Source organism: Urocitellus parryii, chromosome 11, assembly GCF_045843805.1.
Source record: "Urocitellus parryii isolate mUroPar1 chromosome 11, mUroPar1.hap1, whole genome shotgun sequence".
NCBI classification, from domain to species: domain Eukaryota; kingdom Metazoa; phylum Chordata; class Mammalia; order Rodentia; family Sciuridae; genus Urocitellus; species Urocitellus parryii.
Window position 1 is genome coordinate 104,658,092 of NC_135541.1, and position 22,577 is coordinate 104,680,668.

General features: G+C 46.5%; 1 protein-coding gene across 2 annotated transcripts in view; it reads right to left on the reverse strand.

Annotated features, from left to right (window-relative positions):
• Kcnd3 (potassium voltage-gated channel subfamily D member 3) overlaps positions 1–21,736 on the reverse strand; it is a 205,407-nt gene extending 183,671 nt beyond the window's left edge. For both annotated transcript variants that reach the window (XM_026394138.2, XM_026394137.2), the window contains exon 1: positions 20,631–21,736. In XM_026394138.2, the coding sequence (XP_026249923.1) occupies positions 20,631–21,736 (1,106 nt within the window). The remainder of the gene's footprint in view (positions 1–20,630) is intronic.
• Between the last annotated feature and the right edge of the window lie 841 nt (positions 21,737–22,577).

Consider the following 22,577-nt stretch of genomic DNA (forward strand, 5'->3'; position numbering starts at 1 on the left):
ACTTCCCCTTCACTGTCACCAACCTGCCACCTGCTCTCTGTCCTCCACCCCTCTGAATACTGGATAGAAAGCCAATGATACGTTCACAGCCCCAGAGAGTCCACACACTTACCCTTTCCCCAGTCCTCTGTGATCATTTAATGGTTGACTTCATTCAAATAATAGAAGATAATATACACCAAGCTGCCCACACGGATGCTAACAGCAATCTATAGATCCTCCTGCACTCCTGGGGAGCTCATCAGAAAATAATGGATGTGGAGAAAGGAAGGGCCATTTACAGACTATCAGGATAATAGTGGAAGGATGGGGTGGGGCAGGTAGGAGGTGGAGGTTATCAGGGAGGTGGGGTGGTAGGAGACAATGGAGGGGGTGGGGATGCCAATCATCCCCAGAATCCATCCACCTACAGGGTCCTTGGCTATCCATTCCAAAGGGGCTGATAAGAACCTTTGGTGGTGGCTCACCCAGGGAATCTCCATGGCCCAGGGGGATTGGATCTGGCAGGGCTGGATCCAGGTCATTCTAAGTCTGTGCTCGGACAGAGACTCTAGGGTCTTCTTGACACCAAATCCCCAAGAATTAAATTTTCTGACCATAATTATCCCTGCCTTCCAGAACTACTTCCTTACAGAACCTCTGGTTTTTCACAGCCCTTGGACTTTGGGAGCTTCAACAATGTAGATCTGAGTTCAATACAAAGAGGAGGTTTATGATCACTGACTTGTCTCCAGCAATGGAATGGACTGCATCAAAAAGGGTAAGGTCCCCATTTCTAGAACGTTCAGCAGACCTGTTGTTGAAGGGAGTCTAGCTCTGAAAGGCGATAGCAAACTAGACTCTTTCTAAATCTAAGACTCATGGGGCTTAAATGTCTGTCTGATCTCACCCTTTAAAAGCTTCTTGGTCCCAGGGTTAACATCTGATCTTTCCCTTCATATGGCCCAACAGAGGTGTCTAGGGAGCTAGAGTCACAATTCCCTGCTGTCTCTAGGCACAGCACTCCAGCCCTAGGTCACAGAGGGCAGTGACCTTGTTGACTATGTCATAGTGGCTCACCATCCATCAATCCCTCTGGGGGAGTCTCCAAAGAAGGACCTCCCAAGCTTCTCTGCCGATTTGCATTTTGATGGATGCTTTGGCCAAGGATCCTTTTAACTTCTGCCTCTTTGGAGAAGGAGAAATGAAAAGGGGAGGTTGCCGGTGCCCTGCCATTTAGAGGCTGGTTCTCCAGGCTGTGGATTATCCAGGCTACTGGGTTAATGACCCATTTTCCTTGGAAGAGGGAGAGACGTAAGGCGCATGTAACCGTGATAGGTGGTGATAACTCACTAGATGCAACCCATTTATCATTTGGAAGAGGATACTGAGGACCAGAGAGAAGAAGTGACCTGCCAGAGGTCACATAGCCTACCAAAGTAGGTTTTACATAGCCCTACTCCAGCCAAAGAATTCAGCCACCCCACATAAGCCAACTCAGGCATAAAACACTGAACTGGTTGCATGAACACATGTAGCAGGCTCTACTCTCCAGATGAGAAGCTGACCTTACATGGGAATATTCGGAACATCAAACACGGTGTGTGGGGGTGGGGAGGGGAGGGGCATAATAATCTCTCTAAGCCTTGACCAAACTGAGCATGCCAGTTGAGTTGCAGGAGAATGTTTTATTAATCAACACCACAATGCCCTTTGCTCATGTGATTTGAGATTCTGCTAGAGAGGGAGGACAGGGGAGGGAACCAGGTGCTAGGTTCAGAAGACAGGGACACAAGTCCTCAGGTGCAGAAATCTCGAGAGGTTTCTCCCGTCAGCTACTGAATGCAGAAGAGAAATGGGAGGAAAAAGGGGGAAAGAAAAACCCTAGGGTCACATATTGTTCTTCCTCCTGCCCGTGCAGAAATGGCATGAAAGAGGCAGACCGAGTCCCACGGCCACAGCGTCAGAAAAGCCAACGAAGGGGAGTGAGGGCCACAACTCAGGAGGGGGGATGGCACCTGATCACTGGGATCCCTCCAGGAGGCTGCAAGGCAGGGCTTTGACACCCCAGGGGTGACATTTTCCAGAAGGATCCTCCCCCTCCCCACCCATCTCCCAGAGCTGAGAGAGGTCACAATCACCAGGAGGGGCTATTGCTGACAAGCACAGGCCCCCACCAGGGCTGCTGCCCCTCATTCCGAGACTGTGGGGACTGGCTGTGTCCGGCTCCTGCTGGCTGAGCTGCGGTCCTTCTTGTGGGCAGGGAGGGGCCGGCTAAAAGGCTAAGTAGTGTCCAAAGGCAGCTTAGGGTTGGGCAGGGATGCCACCGATCTCTAGACTGGGACATTAGCAGCCAGGCCACCTGGGACCACAGCCTCTCCAGAGGACATGGCTGACGATTCTGAAAATGTTATTATAAAAGATAATTATACAGGGTATTTCCAGTTGTTCCTCTCCCATACATTTCTGGAGAGGGTGGAGGAACAGATTGTATTAGAATACACTGAAAGATCCCCTGTTCTTTTTAGTCTTCCCTCTTTTCCACCAGCGGATCCCCTGTTGTGAACTCCCTGCCTGCCTTGTGTATCCATGTCACTGTGGGCCCAGCGAAGCCTCACACCCACACTTGGGTGCCCACTGGTCTCGTCTCCCTTGACTCTGACCTTTCCTTTGTCGCATTCTGCGTCTGCCACTCATCCTCGTTACCTTTGCCCACTGACCCTGAGAGTCCTTGGTCCCTGCATCTTAGGGAGTCAGGGGGTGCTTATGTCTCCTCCACCCAGGACAGAGGCTGTGGAAAGAGATTTGTCACCTTCCAGGAAATGCAATTTCAGGCTCCTCAATGTCCTCGGAGGGGAATGTGGCCGGTGAGTGACAGTGCCAGCGGTCTCCAGGCACCACTGATGGCCTCTGAGCCGGCCTCAGTGTTCACAGCTACCAAAGATGGGCAATATCTCACTCCTATGGTTATTGGGAGAATTAAATGCATATAAATAATTCATATTCAGCACACACCTGGAACATTGCTAAAGCCCAATAACGTGAGTTATTATTGTTGTTAAGGAGAATGATAGGCCCTCAAGGTCAGGGTGAACCCACTTCCACCCATTCAGTCTTCAGTGGGGCTGGCAGACCTATGTTTCTCATCCTCTGGGTAACAACCCTGAAGAGACTAAACACAGTGATTAAGCCATCACTTCCGTCCTAGAGACGGCCACTCTCTGACACCTCGCCCACCACGGAGGACCACGCTTTATTCCTCGGGCTGTGTCCCCACGGCTCTCCCTGCAGGTCAGGCCAATGGCTTCACTCTCTCCCCTTTACCAGCTTCAGTCCCTTTTTCAGAGCCTCTCCTTCAACCTTTCATTCTGGTTTTATACATTGATTTGTTTATTGTCTGCGGTTCCTGAGAATTTGAGTTGACATTCACAGATTCTTCCACAGATCCCATCACTGCTGAGAGCCACAGCCGAGTCTGTATGGCCCCTGGCATTTTGCCAACAGTATTGATTGACAGGCAAGGCGTTAATATCCGCCTCTGCCGCTACTTTTGAGTTCTAGCGCTAATTTTGAGTTCTCGCGCTATTTTTAGTTCTCACGGGGATTCCCCGGGAGTTCCCATTGGTTGGCGAAGTGCAGGAGGAGGGTTTTCCCGGAGAGATATTTCCGGCTGGGGGTTCCTGGAGGAGCCTCGTGGCTTTTCGGGAGGATTCCCCAGGAGCGTGTGTGAGGTTTTTTCTTGCAGTAGAAAAAATAAAATTTGTTCCTGCTTTAGTGGCTCGTGATTTGTGCCCAGCCAGACTGCGGCATTTGGCGGCCCGGACGGGGAACGTCTGAAGCTTCGGGGTAAGTGAAATTGCTTACCCCTAAGGGAAGGCAAGAGAATGGGTGACCATTTTAAAAAACAATATGTTCTTGCTTTGATTTGTTTTGGTTTTGTTTCAAGCTGCCTATCCCTAGAATTTTCTCAGGCAGACTGGGAAAAATGGTTGGCTCAAGGTTTGAAGTTGTTTTCCCCTGAGGAAGAGATAGAAATAGACCACAAATGCACATGTCCAGAAAATAGGAAAATTGATACAACGATTTTTTGTTCCATTTTTGTTTCATTCTGTTTCGGTCTTGTTTTGTGTTATCTTTTTGGGTTGCGTTATCTTTGTAACAGATTAGAAATTAGTAAAAAACAAACTGAAAGAGTGTTAAATAAATTGTTAGAGGTTCAAACCATGGAGAAAGACAATTTAGATCAAGCAAAAGAGAAGGTCTCTCAAGCTAGTCAGACAGAGGAAGAAAATTTAAAGGAAGAAAGCTTAGAGGAGAAACAGCTATCAGGGGGGAAGCAACAACAGGAGGCTGCTACTAACACCGATCTATCACCAGAGGGCGTAATTCAGCCAACAGCTCCACCTATGGAGATAGCTGAGTGGCCCTCAACCCCCTCAACCCCCGTAGTTGATAGATGGGATCCTGAGACAGGACCTCAAAGATTAGCATGCCCTGTACTTGAGCAGGCAGGAGGGCAGCGAATTCACCGTGAGTTAGAGTTCAAAACAGTGAAGCAATTAAAGGAGGCTGTAACAACCTATGGTCCTCATGCACCCTTCACTGTAAGCATGGTCGAATCCATTACTAACTTGGACATGACTCCAGCAGATTGGGCTAGCATGTGTAGATCTGTGCTAAATGGAGGACAATATTTGTTATGGAAGGTTGCCAATGAGGAATTTTGCAGGGAGACAGCTAGACGAAATGCAGCAGCCGGTTACCCTCAAAGAAGTCTAGAGATGTTGCTAGGAAAAGGACCTTATGAGGGTCAGCGGCAACAAATTCAATATGATCCTGCTGTATATGCACAGATTGCTGCAGACGCAGTTAGGGCATGGAAGACTTTACAAGGACAGGGAGATTTACAAGGTCAGCTATCTAAGGTAATACAGAGACCTAATGAACCTTACGCTGACTTTGTAGATAGGCTTATTCAAACAGCCACCAAAATTTTTGGTGACACAGAACAAGCAATGCCATTTATAAAACAACTGGCTTATGACCAAGCAAATCGTTGCTGCAGAGAGGTCATTAGACCATGGAGACATGAAGATTTAAACACATATATTAAATTATGTAGAGACATTAATGAACAAGGACAAGTCTTGGCAGCAGTACAACAGGCTTTAGATGCCAGGCCAAAAACATGCTACAATTGTGAACAAACAGGACATTTTAAAAGGAGTTGCCCCATAGGAGGAAGGTATAACAAAGTTAGGTATCAAAGGAATAGAACACCAGATATTTGCCCACGATGCCATAGAGGGAGACACTGGGCTAATGAATGCCGTTCTCAAACCACCATAGAGGGTACTCCATTATCAAAAAATGGACAAGGACCAGGTGGTTACCCACGATATCGTGGAGAAAGGCATCAGGCTCCATTGCCAAAAAACGGACAGGGGGGCCCAATGCTCCGGGGCCCACGACCACAAATGTACGGGGCACTGGAGGAACCCAGAAAAACCATGGAGGAACCCAGCAACCCCATCAGGGTAGTACCCAGGACACATTATCCATCCGATCTCTCATCAGACGAACCAGAGGGAGCGCAGGGTTGGACATCTGCGCCTCCGCCAGAGCAGTACTAACTCCAGAGATGGGAGTTCAAATCATTCCCACAGGAGTAAAAGGACCTCTTCCCAAAGGAACAGTAGGCTTATTGTTAGGACGTAGTTCTTCTACGCTAAAAGGACTTATGATAAGTCCCGGGGTAATTGATCCCGATTATGAAGGTGAAATAAAAATTATAGCTAGTTCTCCAAAGGGTATATCAGTAATTTCACCAGGAGATAGAATAGCACAGTTATTAATAATATCCAGCCTACATGATAAATTTTCCAGTACTACTATGGAAAGAGGTTCCAGGGGATTAGGCTCCACAGGTGTAGATTGGGCTATGCTGTCTTTGAATTTAGATTCTCGCCCAATGCTAAAACTAAATATTCAAGGACATGAATTTAATGGGCTACTGGATACAGGTGCAGACCTTAGCATCATATCTCGTCAAGAATGGCCAAAACATTGGCCATTACAACAAGCCACTCAAACGCTTCGAGGCCTAGGAGTGGCAACTAATCCCCATAGAAGTGCAATGGTCTTAGATTGGAAGGATCCTGAAGGATGTGAAGGAACTATACAGCCATATGTATTGGATCATCTTCCCGTAAATTTATGGGGACGAGATGTCTTAGATCAATTAGGTTTGACATTAACAAATAATATCAATCAAAATGCACCCACTATTATGGCTAGACAAGGTTTTAGGAAAGGAAAAAGATTAGAAAAACAAGAACAAGGTATAGCGGCACCAATACAAATAGATCAAAGAATAAATAGACATGGACTGGGTTTTCAGAAGGGGTCACTGAGGCAATAAAAATCACTTGGAAATCAGATAGACCAGTATGGGTTTCTCAGTGGCCCCTGACTAAAGAAAAGATACAAGCAGCCCATGACCTGGTCAAACAACAATTAGCGGAGGGACATATACAACCTTCTGTATCTCCCTATAATACTCCCATTTTTGTCATTAAAAAGAAATCTGGTAAATGGAGATTATTACAAGATTTAAGAGCCATTAATAATGAGATGGTTATTATGGGACCTGCTCAATCAGGGATTCCTCAATTGTCTGCTTTACCAAAAACCTGGTATGTTTTAGCTATAGATATTAAAGATTGTTTCTTTTCAATTCCAATTCATCCTGAGGATAGTCCACATTTTGCATTTACTATCCCTGCACTGAATCATGAAGGTCCTGATCAGAGATATGAATGGAAAGTGCTCCCTCAAGGGATGGCTAACAGCCCAACTATGTGTCAAATTTATGTTAATAAAGCAATCCAGCCACTTAGAAATCAAAATCCTGAACTACAAATATTTCACTATATGGATGATGTATTGTTAGCACACAAAGATAAAAACACATTGTTGGAATGTTATGCCACACTTACAAATTTGTTAAAAAATTATAATCTAGAGATAGCAATAGATAAAGTACAATTAAATTTTCCAATTAATTATTTAGGAGTTCTATTATCCTCAACCATGGTCCGTCCACCTAAAATTCAAATACGAGTAGATCAACTCAAATCGCTTAATGACTTTCAAAAGTTGTTGGGAGATATAAATTGGATAAGGCCTTATCTAGGCATACCAACAGGAGAGTTGGGACCTTTATTTGATATCCTAAAAGGTCCATCAGATCCAAATTCACCCCGCATATTAACTCCTGAAGCAAGAAAGGCATTAAAAATTATTGAAACATATATGGAAAATATGCATTTGGACAGAATTGATATAAGTTTGCCTTTATTATTCATTGTAATACCAACAAAAAATATTCCTACAGGAGTATTTTGGCAAGAAGGTCCATTATTGTGGATACATTTATCTTACTCTCCTAACACTATTCTTACTAGGTATCCTGAGGCTGTAGGACAATTAATACTGAAAGGAATAAAAGCAGCAAAGGGAGTGTTTGGAATTTCTCCCAATAAAATTATTACTCCATATACTATGGAGCAAATTGATGAGTTAGCTAATGAGTTAAATACATGGGCAATAATCATGTGTAAATCAAATGTTTCATTTGATAATCATTTACCATCTAATCCTTTGTTGTCTTTTTGGTCTAAGCATCCTGTAGTTTTTCCTAAAATGACAAGAAAAACACCTATCGTGAATGCTCCAAATATATTCACTGATGGGTCTAATAATGGTACAGCAGCAGTAGTTACCCCTGATCAAACTTTTACATTTTTAGTTCCCAAACAATCAGCTCAAAAGGTAGAGCTCAATGCAGTTTTACAAGCTTTTGTGATGTTTAAAGATTCTGTATTTAATTTATTTTCTGATAGTCAGTATATAGTTAATGCTATAATATCCCTTGAAGATGCTGGTAGGATTTCCCCTTCCTCTACTGTTTTCTCTTTGTTTTCCACTATACAAAGTCTAATCTGGGATAGAAAAGATCCATTCTTTATAGGACATATCAGGGCACATACAGGATTGCCTGGAGCCCTTAGTTTGGGCAATGATTTAGCAGATAAAACTACACATGATATACATATTTTTTCTACTGTAGAAGAAGCTACAAATTTTCATAAAAGGTTTCACGTTAATGCTAATACTTTACAAAAGCGTTTTAAAATAACTAAGGAACAAGCCAGGCATATAATAAAACAATGTCAAAATTGTGTGACCTTTTTACCACAAGTTAATCTTGGAGTCAATCCTAGAGGACTGATACCTAACCATATTTGGCAGATGGACGTCACACACTTGCCAGAATTTGGAAAATTAAAATATTTACATGTTACAGTTGATACTTCTTCCGGATTTTTGATGGGCTCCCTTCATGCCGGAGAAAAAACTAAAGATGTTATAGCTCATTGCTTACAAAATTTTGCCACTGTGGGTGTTCCTAAACAGTTAAAAACTGATAATGGTCCTGGTTACACTTCTAACTCTTTTAAACAATTTTGCTCATCTTTTGGTATTACTCATATAACAGGAATCCCATACAATCCACAGGGGCAAGGCATAGTTGAAAGAGCTCATCAAACTATTAAAACGTACTTATTAAAGCAAAAAGAGGGATTTGGAAAGGGGTATATATCCCCCAAAGATAAACTTAAAATAACCCTTTTTACTCTAAACTTTCTAAATTTGGATTCATCAGGACTTAGTGCTGCGGAAAGACATATGTATCCGAAAAATGTACATAAGCCTAAGGTACTTTGGAAAGATATTCTAACAGGACAATGGAAAGGTCCCGACCCAGTTATTGTCTGGAGTCGGGGTTCCGTTTGTGTGTTCCCACAGGGAGAACAGCAGCCGATTTGGATTCCAGAGAGGTTAACCAAAACAATTTCTACAGAAAAAGAAGATGATTTGACTGAAATCCATAACAGCTGATATCCAGAGCTCCAGCTTGGCTATTCTTACATCTGCGACAGTGATTAACCACGGTGCCTTTTTTCAATATCTATTTTATTATTGCATTTTTCCCACATCATAAAGTTCTATTTTATTTTTTGAGCTCATACAAACCTAGGTTAATGTTTTTCTGATCAGTTTTGTTTTTTGACTGTGTTTTATTTTTTGACTGTGGAGTTTTTAAACATTGCAATGGAGATTTCACCTAGGTAAAGCTACAAGGCCTTTATTATTGTCTTATATGTTGTATGTTATGTGCGCACACTTCTGTTTTGTGTTGTATGTCTGTATGTGTGTATGTCCATATATCTTATATGAGGAGCGCTCATGAATAAATGGATCCGAATTTTTTTTTTATTCACGTGATTTTAATGGTTTAATTTAGATTGGGTAAACAGCTGTTGAAAATTGTTTTAATATGTGAACAAATAAGGAGGTTAACAGATCTGTTTGTTTGCTTTCACCTTTCCTTCTCATTATATTTAATAATTCTGTTCAGGATAATGTAAATTGTTCAAAAAATTATTTTCTTAATGCCTGTTGGAATGTTACATAATTTTTTTCCTAGCATCATTGCCAGAATTCCTATCTTCATCCCAGTGCCGGTGAAGACAAAGATAAAACCAAACTACAGCTTCTTCGGTAGCTATCAACAAACTGTATAAACTGATGCATCAGTGAATAATAACTCAACAAGTAATGCTCAATCAAGGAGTAGATTTACTTTGGGAAGAAATGGACATATTGACAGATTCCTCTACTTTGAACTGCTTGCAGAACTTGCCTGGACTATGTATCACTTGTATGCATTGTGAACTATCTGTTGGTGCAGCGAATTGTGGTAATGCTGACATCTTTGCTGATGGTGTCACCGGTGGTACAATTTTTCAAAGGAGCCCTCAATTGGCTTGGTGTCATGGCATTTTTCATCCTCCTCCCTTCTACTAGTGATGGTCTAAAATTTGGGGGCCAACAGAGGTGAGGCAAAGAACCTCACCCCCCCCACTGGTGCAAAGGCCTATCCACAAGTATGGCTGTATGCTGGACCGGTAGTCAGTGACGGGTATGATCCGATTGCAGTGGTACCAACCTAAGACAGGAGGCTGACGCCTAGAGGTCAGTTCATCCGATGACGGGTAAGGACCATATGTTGAATTGGACTACCTAACAGGCACGGTCCCTAAGCCACATTACTTGTTGTTTATTTAAACAGAAGGGGGGAGATGCTGAGAGCCACAGCCGAGTCTGTATGGCCCCTGGCATTTTGCCAACAGTATTGATTGACAGGCAAGGCGTTAATATCCGCCTCTGCCGCTACTTTTGAGTTCTAGCGCTAATTTTGAGTTCTCGCGCTATTTTTAGTTCTCACGGGGATTCCCCGGGAGTTCCCATTGGTTGGCGAAGTGCAGGAGGAGGGTTTTCCCGGAGAGATATTTCCGGCTGGGGGTTCCTGGAGGAGCCTCGTGGCTTTTCGGGAGGATTCCCCAGGAGCGTGTGTGAGGTTTTTTCTTGCAGTAGAAAAAATAAAATTTGTTCCTGCTTTAGTGGCTCGTGATTTGTGCCCAGCCAGACTGCGGCACATCACGATGTCCTGTGCACGGTATTTTTGAATGAATGGTCCAATGTGTGAAGGTATTCCATTTCTCCACCATGATCTTTCAAGGACCAACTGAATTGCCACCTCCTTCAAGAAGTCTCCCTGATTCCTGCCGCCCCTCCCTTCTCCTCATACCTTCCTATCTTTTGCTCCTGCTTCTTAGCTTACTGAGCCCAGGAACACAGCTCTGTGAACACAGCCGTCTCCATGACTGAACTGGGTTTCCCTACGAGGTCAGTGAATTTGAACACCCACCTCACCGGGTTTGGTCCCCATCTTCCTTGTCTCTTTGTGACCCCTCATATCAACTAGGCCTAGTTCACGGTGACACATGCTTATTGAGCCACAGTAGCTCACCCGGAGCTCAAGACAGGAGTGTCCCTAGAGGCGCAGGTCAGAGGATGTGCTGAGTGATGTCAGGGGTGCAAATGACATTTTTCTCCAAGGAGAAGAAGGAAACAAGCCGGAGTAGCAGTGTCTCAAGTCCCTGGAAGGTCTGCCCAAGGGTTTCTCACTTTAAGGATCAGGACAGTGCTACGCACAAAGGCTGGACCACTCCCAATCACCCTCAGCCAGGCAGAGACAGTTCTTTGGTCTGTGACCATTCAGACCCTCACCACCCATCTATGTGACAATGTAAAGGTCCCTTTATTAATTTTATTAATTTTTTTTTCCAGCAAAGCCCATAAATTTTGCTTTCCTGTGTGGATGCTGTTTATTTAATTATCATTGTAGGAGTCTAAAAATAAGCATTGTTTTACTCAGAAAACCAATCTTCCCTCTCAGCTCCAACAAAAGCACAGTATGAAAGGGAACTTCCACAGGCCGAGAAGAGAGAACAAATGGAAGCTTCTCTGGCAAAGCAGTTGGTTTGCAGGTGGTACCGGCATTCCTAACAGGAATGGGGGTAGGGCATGGGGCAGGAAAGGCTCCCCAAGGCCCTCTCCTCTGCCTGCTTTAATTTTTCCTGGGGCAGTCTCATCCATTTTTTTTTTTTTTCTGCTTTAGCTGATGATTTTGGAAGCTGCCTCCCTGCTGAGTCTCAGAACCACCTCTCCACCTGTCTGCTGGCCCCCTGGAGGACTCCCACCATTAACTGAAAACACTGTAGGTCCAAAGCCAGGTTCATGGTCTCTTACCTCCTCTTTTGACCTCCTGCCAACTGTTCCTTCTCTAATGTCCGCTAAGGCCACACCTCTCGTCATCCACACTCCTGTGTTCCTTTCGACTTCTCCTCCTCCTGGTCTTTCCATTCTAGTCTTTTTTTTTCTGCTCTGATACTGTGCCTGCACCAGGTCAGGCTTTCTTTACCTCTTTCTTCATACCTGGCTCAGTCTTCTGGCTGACTGTCCTGGGTCCGGGGAATCCCTTCTGACATTTACCCAGAAGACACCTGCCAAATACATCTTCCTGTCCGTACGTCACTGGAGCCCCCAGAGTGGCTCCCTAGTGCCTACTGGCTGAATTCCTTAACCTCATGTTTCAGGTCCTCTGCATCTCTAGCAAACCTGTTGTTCCTGCTTATTTCAAGCCACTTCCCTCTTTGTACACCTGAAATGCTAGCAAACCAGCATATTGGTGAAGCGTCCAAAACATCATGCCCTTTTGCAATTTACTTGGATTTCCATTCCCGTATATTTAAATCCTGCTCGTGATTGTTGGTCTAGCTGAAATGTCACCTTTCCCACAAAGCCAATCATTCCTTCATCAGCCAATATTTATTAAGCATTTATTCTGTTACAAACACTCCTGATCATTTCGGCACACAGACACTCTTGTGAACATACTCAGATCCCCCATTATGCTGTAAATTTCTTAGAGCTGATCTTTTATTTATTTTTATATCTTCAACGCTGCCTAATAATGTGCCTTGCAAATACTGGGTGTTCAATAATATTTGTTGAATCAAGATTCATGCTGTCTGTGGTCTTAATGTTGTTTAGTTTAATTCTCCTAGGGTTTTTTTTTCTGCTTAAGTATGCATGTCCAGAAAGAAGTAAAAATAAACTAATGATACTTCTCAGCAGCTCTAAGCCTGTAATTACGGTTAACTCTCAGTTATCCATGCCATTGGAAAAAAAAGAGCATCCAAAAGAATTCTACACGAGAAGCAAAGAAACATTATTTCTATCAGTCTTTGACATGTATTGCATAATTTTTAAGCATCTGATTTGTCATTTTAATTCTGTTTGGCTGATCAGTTGATATTTGCTTTTACAGTCCCTCAATAACTGGCGGGGTGATAGGCACGAAAGGGGAGATGGAGAACTCTGCTGGTTTGGAATGAAACATTTGCTCTGAACAACTTCCAAGGCAAGGCTCCAGATCATCACAACATCACATGCTCCCAGGTGTGGCCATTTCTCTCCAGTGATAAAAGAGACTCCCAAGACCCCTAAACAGCTCATTATTTGCTAAATAAGATGACAAGAGCCACCAGGACCAACGGGGTTCTGGGATGGAGGGAGGGCTCTGCTGCCTTCCAGTCTGTTGGCATTGGAAGGTGCCTTGCTGTGCCACTGGAAACCTCTGGATGCAAATCAAAGGAACCGATATTTGCAATGTTGCATCGATAGCCAGATAATGTAGGGGAGAAAGTTCCCCTTTTCCACTTCTGAAGCAAACAAATATCACATGTGGTGACTCGGCAGCTGCATTAGTTGGGGAAAATTGATGCACATTTCATGTGTCAGGGAGCTGAATCCCAGAGAACGGAGCCAGCCTCCCAGAAAATGGTTTCTTTATATAGTTCCATCCATTTATTGTTTGATTGGACTTTCTGTATATTAAATTCAAGCTGTTCTGAAGCTCACGGGTATTATGATGCGTTGGCTCGGTGGGAAATAATGAAGGTGATGGGATTTTACAGCATCGCATTACAAAGGAGGCGTCCCCAACCTCATCCATCTCTCCATCAACAAGCTTGTGTGTGAGGTGGCACTTATATTAAAACGATTTTTCTGATTCAGTTTAATGACACTCATTCGAGTCCTGACACCAGGAATACGATTACATGAGCTAAATGCAATCTTCCTCCATCCAGTCGTGGTCACTGAAGGCTGAGCTCTTCCCTCCTCAGTCCCACCTTCCCATTCACCCATCCTTTGCATTGAGCTGGGTGGAGGGAGGCAGTAGGGAGATGAGGTGGGCATTCTGGCCAGAGGAAAGTGGGTTGGACAGAGTAGGAGGCTGAACTTGAGCGGGGGGGGGGGGGGGGGGGGGCGGGAGAGCTGAGCCCTTTGGCAGAGAACTTTGAATATCCAAAAGCACCATGATAACACTTCCCTCCTTGTCACAAACAAGTCCTCCTTAGAAGTTGGTTAGCGGTCAATACTGTGAGCTCCTTCCAAAGAGATGGACAGGTCTGGTCCCTACTTCCCAGAAAAGAAACACTGACCAGTGGATGAACATTTAAGATACATATGAGCCTTGGGGAGAGCGTCAGCTTCCTAGAAACGCTTGGCTGTGTACAGGGCAGGAGGGGGGCACTCTGCTTCTCTCCCTGGTCTAGAAGAGCTCCCAGCCCTGATGGAGGGTGGATAGGACCCTGCAATGGCCGGGGTCAGGTGCTCACGGAAACAAAAACACTCAAAACAGTGACTGAAGGGCTCTCCCCCTCCCCTGAGGACTGAAAGGGCCAGGTCGCCTTTTATTTACATGATTTTGAGGCGGAATAATTGCTGCTCCTCGGGAAGAATCCTGTTTGTGTTTACGGGTGTATCTAAAGAGGGAAACCCAAACAAAACCAAGCAGAAAGAGGTTGAGATTGATTTCGAGAGACTCCGGAAGAGAGCTGTGAAATGAGCACCAGCCTGGAAATCCCTTTCCAAAAATTGCAGCGATTTGAATTACTGAATCGGAAGACAAATCCAACACGAGGCTCCTAGTGCGAAGCACCCAAAGCCTCAAGACTGACCTTGCCCTCCTGGGTAGCCTGAAACCCTGTGCCCACCCCACTCTCTAGGGAGCTCCCGCAGTTGACAAGTGGCCTCTGTTTGGTGTCTGCGTCAAGGCATGATGATGAACACATATCAGTCCCTTGCCAGGTGCTCAGGAACTGCTTCCTTGGTGCAAAATCCAGGTGCGGATGCTCCCTGCTTATACTCTGAGATGCTGCGGCTACAACTCAGCTCCTTGGGCTTGTTCTTTCCATGCCAAGATCTCAGCTGCCCTGGGCCTTGGAGCCACCCTGCAATACCTTGAGGCCTCTACTTGTGAAATGCTTCTCCTTGGGCAGGAAAAGATCTTTAGGAGTTTGTCTTCCCAGACAGTTCCTTGCTGTACAATTTTGGAAAGTGTCCTGTTGCCTCTCTACCTCCAAATATATGCAAAATCCCTCCCTCTTCCCATCTCTACTGTTACCACCACCACCTCTTGCCTGGATTATTGTGCTGGCTTCTCCCCTACATTATACTTACTACCCAGCAGCCAAAGTGATTCTCTGGAACATAAGACGGCGACTCAAAACCCTCCAATGGTTTCCCATGCAAAGCAGAGTAAGAGGCAAAGTCCTCGTGGTGGTCGCAAGGAGCCTGTCTGAGCTGCTTCCCCCATTTCTTCTCCAGTCTCATTTCCTGGTCCTCTTCTGCCCCCTCTCATGCAGCTCAACCGTTAGGGACTTCCTTGCAATTCAAAGAATAGCAGACAGACCTCTCCTGCCAGATTTTGCATTTGCTGTTCCTTCTGCCTGGAATGTTGTTCCCCAAGCTACCCACATTCTTTCAAGTCTCTGCTCAGTATCACCTTAACTGAGAGCTTCTTCTTGACCTTCTAATATAACATAATAACTCACTCAGTACTCCTTCACACTCAGTACTCCCTGTCACGTTGTGCTTTATTTTTCTCTGTAGCCTGAGATGATTGTTTGTTAATTTGCTTACTGTCTAGTACTGTCCACTAAGCGGCACAAAACTGTGTTTCCAGGGGCTAATGGGTGTTCAATATATATTTGTTGAATGAATAATTAAATTGAGGGAAGCATCATGGGTAGGGCACTTAGCTATGGCTCCTTTCCTGCTCCTCCTAGGCCCAAGAGTCTGGAGGGGAGCATCGCCAAATAACCAAAAGCAATAACAAGGATTGGGTGCAGATTTTCCTTGCAAGAAGGCCCACTTCTGCTAAGGCTAAAGCCTTGTGGAGGGCTTGCTTGGCTCCCAGTCTTTGCCCTGCCCATAAACACCCCGCCTGACGTCTGGCTAACTCAGCTGCAGGCTCTCCCAATGGCCAGAAGATGGTTATCAAATGAGAAAACAGAAGCTGGGCAAGTCAAGGTACAAACCTGTTTGGTTGAACAAATAGATATTAAAGCCCTGTGCTAGGCACACACCCTACAGTGATTTTTGGTACAAAAATGTGCCTTGAAGAGCTCACAACCTGGGGAAAAAACAAACAGCCAAAGTCAATAAAATGTGGCAATGACAAGACAGAAGAATGCAAGGGCTACACTGGGAGGCAAGAGGAGAGTCCCTATCTCCTGGAGGGACAGGAAGGCCTCATGGAGAAGATGCTGTGGGGTTAAGTTTGAAAGATGATGTGAGTCAGCAAGACACAGGAAGTTAAGAAATGTCACCAAAGAAAGGATTTTGAGGTCATTTGTTCTCAGTGTCTTATGATCAGTTCCCTGGGCAAGGACCCAGTGGGCACATTAACCAGTGCCCCGACTGAGGCACTTGGGCCCTGGGAGGAGGGTTGATGGGCCCTGGAGGCAGCCGATGAAGGTACAGACATACTTCTGGAACCTGATGGGTTAACAAAAACAGATCTCAGACCGACTCCAGTTCTGGCACCAGGAGTGCCCGATCGAGTGCCCCCATCCATAGTGTTCCTGTCTCGTTCTCCTAAGCCAAGTGTCCCTGTCTCCTGGAACTCAGGCAAGCCCCTTCCAGGATTGTATTTTAAAGGGAAATGCAAATCACCTGGAGGCTGCTTTGTGCCTGGAAGAAGTAAAAATCGATTCTGTTTTCGTTAAAGTGATTTTTTGGACACTGTCAAAAGCTCTCATCTCAGAGCACAGGGTGACAGATAGGCTGCCGATCTCAATTACGTAACTGAGCCGACCGGGCAGCAGAGGGCCATCTCATCAGGAGCAGAGGCGGCTCCAGCCATTCCCAAGACCGATTCCCCTTCTCTAAGATACTCAAGAGTGACCCCATTCCATTCAGGCCTGGAACTGGCCTTCTGCAACCCTTGTGGATGCCTGCTCACCAGGCTCTCCTTCCACATGCTCTCCTGGTCCCCACCTGAGTTCCCCTGAGGGACTGGCTGGGGCAGTCCAGGCCCACCGTGAGGCTGAGCAAAGTCAACCAAATGAAGAAGGGAAATCTGCTTTGAAAAGGTTTACGTCACATAATACATTCTCGAACTAGTTACGTTGGTCTTATTGAATATTGGGAGTTCTATGTTATCCCTTCCCCTCTGCTAACTCAGATAATTGGGAATTTATTTTATTTATAGCATCAATTATGAATATGGAAATTAATCCTTGAATGGTGAATTTCCGGAATTCAACTGTCAAGGGAGCACACAGAAAGTCTGGGCAGAGCTCCGGGGTCTCTCCCACCAGCACAAGAGGCTGTAAAGGAAAGCCACCCTCAAGCCCAGGTGGCAGTTTGGACTGTTATTGTTCTTGTGTGTGGAAGGAACGTGAGAACATTAAATAAACGGTAATCATTGGCTCCAGGAGATCCCTCCCTGGGGGACGCTAGTAACTCATTGGCAAAGTGCTGGAAAAGCAGGCAGAGATGGCAACGGAACTAGGAAGAGCCAGCACCTCCCCTCAGCACATCAGCCCTTCTCCTGTCAGCCAGCCCGGCTCTGCAAAGCAGCTGAAGACCGTCCCTCCGCAAAAACGGAGCTTGGGAGAGGAGTAGGGCAAGGGCAGTCTGGAGACAGGAAGAGGTAGGTGTCTGCTGGGAGGTGTTGGAAGCAGGGACACTCTGGCAGAGAACTGGTCCTTGATATCCCACGGCCACTTGAGGCTCAACTGCCAGTGCAGAGTCAGACAGAGATAGGCTTTTCCCAGTGGTTGAGAAAAGCTACAACTAGCCAGTGAATGTGCTCAGGACAGGCACCAGCCAGGGGAGAGAAAAGGTTTCCCCAACTGAGTCAGCAAGTCCTCCTGTAAGAACAGCATCTCCACAGTCCTGCAGAGCATCTCAGTGGACAGATCAAGTCACCAAGTAAAGGCCCCTCTCCTCTCTTCCTGGGAACCAAGACTTGGATCTATACCCTTAAGAGAGAACAGACATGTCCAAAGGGGACTGAGGACAGCATCAGGCCAAGTGAATGGAGCAGGAGCCCCGTTTAACCTGACCCATCCATTAAAAAGCCTTTTGTCAAGCATCTGCTATGGAGAGTCAAGCAAAGGAGCCTGGTAACGGTGCCAACTGCCAACTTAGGTCAAAGTCAGAGTTGCCTGATCCGGCACTGAGCTCCACCAGCCAAGATGGAGGGGGTAAGAAGAGGCTGCTTTCTTGTAACGTATCTAAGTTTAAGGAAGACACTACTGAATGGTTTCCTTTCTTGCCCGAGTGGTTCTCCTCCCAGAAGTGAGACAGTTTAATGCCTGGGGAAGGAAGACAGACTTGTTTACTGTAGGTGTGGGGTGAGCAAACCCACAGGCCCACGGTTGGGGAACCATGCTTCACCCCAATGCAAGCATCCTTCTCATCATTTTTACCTTCACTCTTAGAGTCTGTCTGCTCCCCCATCTCTATCCTAAGAAAGTAACTAGGAAGCCAAGACTGTCCAGCCCTCACGCTGGACTTGCCCCTTGAACTACAGGGCAAATGCTAAAGGAAATTAGCTGTTTCTCTGGCAGCAGTAAAACACTGGATCTTGCTACGAAAACAGCCTTTAATATCTAAGGCAGTACTTTAAACTGCCTAGAAAGAAATGTTTCATGTATAAAATTTCTGTGCCTGGTACAGTGCCTGAAATGCAGTACTCACTGAGTGGATGTTTTCTTGACTAGTAATATGACCTGAATAGAATATCATAGCCTGAGGCCATCTAAAAAGGCAATAAACCTGAAGGTCTGATTTCTATCTCTGGGCCCTGGTGGATTGAGAACAGAGTGGAGTAATAGAGTGAAAAAAAAAAATGGGCAGAAGGCCCTAGCTTTTGAAAATTAGCTCTGCCCTTTATCTGTGATTATGGGAAATTTACTTAACCTCTCTGAGTCTCACCTTTTGTATCTTTAGAGGGTATAGAATTGTTCCTACTTAGCAGGACTATCGTGAAGACTCAGAGCTAATATATGCAAAGTGCTTAGCACAGTGCTGACACATAGTAGACGCCCATATGTTGTTCTACTAATAATAAAAAGTAACGGGCAGGTGGCCAGTGAAGTTTCCATTGATGTCCTCCGAAACAATTTAATTTTAATTCTGACATCCATCAGTCTACTCAGGGTTTATTCCTATAAAAGTTTCTCCCTCTGTTGTATTGAGTCCTATCAAAAGGAACCTGAGGACACTGGGCAGTCAGGGCCATATCAGGAGAATACCTTGGGGTCTGGGGTGTGTGTCCCTGGCCATGGGTGAGGTCCCCTTCAGGAAGGTGAAGGGATGGTCTGGTAGCCACAAAAGTGCCTCTTTCTCCTGACAGCTTCCAGGCCCATTTTATACTTCAATATCCCAGTATGCCCAAAAGCTCACATCTACCACTTGAACCAGGAAAAACAAAGTCAAATAACCCCAAATTCTTACCCACCCCGGGCGAGCAGCTACTTGAAAAAGAGAATGTGTGTGTGAGTGTGTGTGTGTGTGTGTGTGTGTGTGTGTGTGTGTGTTGGAGTGGGAGGAAGGGGCAGGGTGGCTTCTGTTAGACATAGAGGTAAAGGAAATGTCCCCATCAAATGTGGCCTTCACAAATGGATTATGACACCCCTTGCTCTCCCCCTTCCCCTCCCTTGTGGCAGAATGACAAATATAATCATTTTAAAAGGTCCCATCACCTGCTCAGTCATTCCCAATAAGCCTACGCAGCACTATGGAAAAACCGACACCACCGCCATGGGGTTCCCGCCAGGAAAAGAAATCAAATCACCAGGATGCCACCAATGGAATTGTCAAAGACCAAATAAAAAGCGTCATGAATTCTCCATCAGCAATATAATGCTCCCTGGCCTAAGCAAATAGAGACCCAGCATATGAACTGTGGAGGGATTTTGCATTCGCCTCAATGGCTTCCGACGGCTGAAGCAGAAACCCCTATGAAATCCATGTCTCCATAAAGATGCCTTTATTGGCTCTCATCCAGTTAGGGTGAAGACTGTAATCTCCTTCCTGAGTCCCCTGCTTCTGAGATCTCCCTGAGCACCTCTCCCTCCCTAGGATGATGCTGCCGCTTCTGTCTGACCATGTGATCCATTCAGATGATCTCACTGCTACCCAGGTGGGCCAGGTCATTCCATCATTGATTCAGGCTGAGAAAGCAAGACTTTCCTCCTTTAGTGAGAAAAGAGAAAACAGGTGCCTCACTTTTTAGGCAAAAACCCCAGTTCAGGGTCACTTAGAGAAAAAGTCTGCTTAGAGCGACTGAACCCTTATCATTTGTGGCAGCAGAGAAAAAAAAAAAAATAAGGCAAATGAGAAAACAGCTGGCAAATATACTAGGAAGAATCCAGAAAGAATGCTCTGGGTGTCTTCTGGGGAGGAAAATCTACACCTTCATTACCACATTCACTGAACTTCTCACAGCCCTCTTCCTCCCTACGACAGCCCTTAGAGGCCCAGATGCTCCTAAGGATACAGCCATCAACTCCCCGGACCCCACATCTCACACACACACACACACACACACACACACACACACAATGCATGGCTGACAAAAGAAGCAGTGACTTAATTTTCCACCTTTTATAAAACACATGCCCCACGCCCAAAAGAATCAATTCAGAGCAGCTCACACGCCCCAACCAACCACTCATGTTCTGTTTCCCTCGTGGTGATGCTCTCGGACTTGGATGAGGCACTCCCTGCTCCTCTCCCCAGGCCCGACACCAATCCAAAGCTTCACGGTCCACCCCACCTCCACCCTCGTGGAGTCTACCAGTGTGCTGACTTACCCCAGGGTGGTCATGGTGACAATGGTGTACCAAAAAGAGGCTGGGATGCTTGTGAACTTGCTGGCGGAGGAGCCCTTCTCGGCGTAAAACATCACAGTGGCAAAGATGATGATGGCCATGGTGAGGGAGAAGAGGAGAAAGCCCAGCTCCGAGGCGCAGCTCTTCAGGGTGTAGCCCAGGATCCGCAGGCCCTGGGAGTGGCGCGAGAACTTGAAGATCCTAAAGACGCGGAAGACCCGGAGCGTGACGAAGGCCCCGGACACGTCCTCGTTGTTGGTCATGACCAGGCCGATGTAGTAGGGCATGATGGCCACCACGTCGATGATGCTCATCACGCTGCGGATGAAGCGGTAGCGGCTGGGCGCCGCGAAGAGCCGGAGGAGGTACTCCACGGTGAAGATCATGACGCAGGCCGTGTCCAGGCAAAAGAAGGCCACCGAGTAGCGCTCGCCGCACGGCAGCTCCTTGCTGCCGGGGACCGTGCCACAAGGCACCGTCTCCACCACGTTGGTGATGACCGAGACGGCAATGAAGAAGCCAGTCACGTAGTAGAAGACCAGGGCCAGGGTGCTGGTGTGCGGGTTCTCGAAGGCGCGCCACATGGTCTGGCGGAAGCTGAGCGAGGGCATGGACTCCTGGTTGTTCTCCGAGTCGTTGTCGTCCATGAGCCGCTCGGCGTTCTCGCGCTTGCGGTCCTTGTACTCCTCGTAGCAGCAGTCGCCGATGATCTCGGGCAGGATGCCGTAGAAGGCCAGCTCGTCGTCGTAGGCCGAGATGCACTCGTAGCGCGGGTAGTGCAGCTTCCCCGTGCGGTAGAAGTTGAGCACGCAGCGGAACACTTCCGGGTCCCGGTCAAAGAAATACTCCTTGGTGTCCTCGTTGAAGAAGAACTCCTTCTCGGTGCTTCCCAGCAGCGTGTCCGGGTAGCGCTCCAGCGTGGTCCTCCAGGTCTGGAAGCGCCGCCCGCTCACGTTGAGGACGATCAGCTCATCCTGCCGCTTGTTCTTGTCGGCCGGGGCCAGGGGCATGGGGCAGTTGGCCACGGGCATCCACCCAATGGCCGCAGCCCGGGCGAAGGGCAGCCAGGCTGCAACTCCAGCCGCCATGGTGACTCCAGCTCTCGGGCCGGGAACTGCGCGGACACTTTGCACACCAGCTTGGAGTTAGCTCGGCGACCCCTGGGAGACGGGAGAGAGCAGAGAGAGGAGGGCTGAGTCCATCTGGAGTCACCGGCAGGAAAAAGAACAGAGGAAAGGGTCACTGGTGGGTGAAACACGTCTCCAAGACGACCTGATAAAACGGAAACCATCACAGAGAGGGGACTTGATTTTTTTTTAATTTTTTTCAGTCCTCCCCACTTAGGGAGCACACCTTAGCAGGGGGTGGGGCATCAGGGCGGGATCACCAGATGTTGAGGACTGACTGACAAATTGTCAAGTTCCCAGAGAGGGCTCAGGAGCATTTGGAGGGAAAGCCTCTTTAGCAGGAAGATGTGGGAAGACTCGGGTAATAATCAGCTCCGAAAGGTTATGGCGTTATTACGAATTTAAATTGGGAGAGGGTAAATGAGTTCTCATTAAACGAATTTAAAAGTGGGATAAACATGCTAATTTTTATTTCACTTCATCCACCAGGGTAATCAGGAATGGGGTGTGGATGAGGGAGATCAACTAAATAGATCCTTTCTATTCCTCCCTGGGGAGGGAGAGGCTGGGGCTACCCAGATCTGGAAAAACTCTCTGCCACCCACAGGTGACCACAGTAGGCCTAGCTTAGTGAAGCTCTGTCCTCATCCTGTGGGAGGAGTCTGTCTCTGGCAGAGTGCTCCTTTTGGGGATACTTGGTCTTGCTTCTGTCCCTGTTAACTTAATGTCTAATTATGCCCCTAAGAACCCTGATGGAAAGACATAGTCGTGAGGCTGGTCAGGATCTCTTGGATTCTTGGTT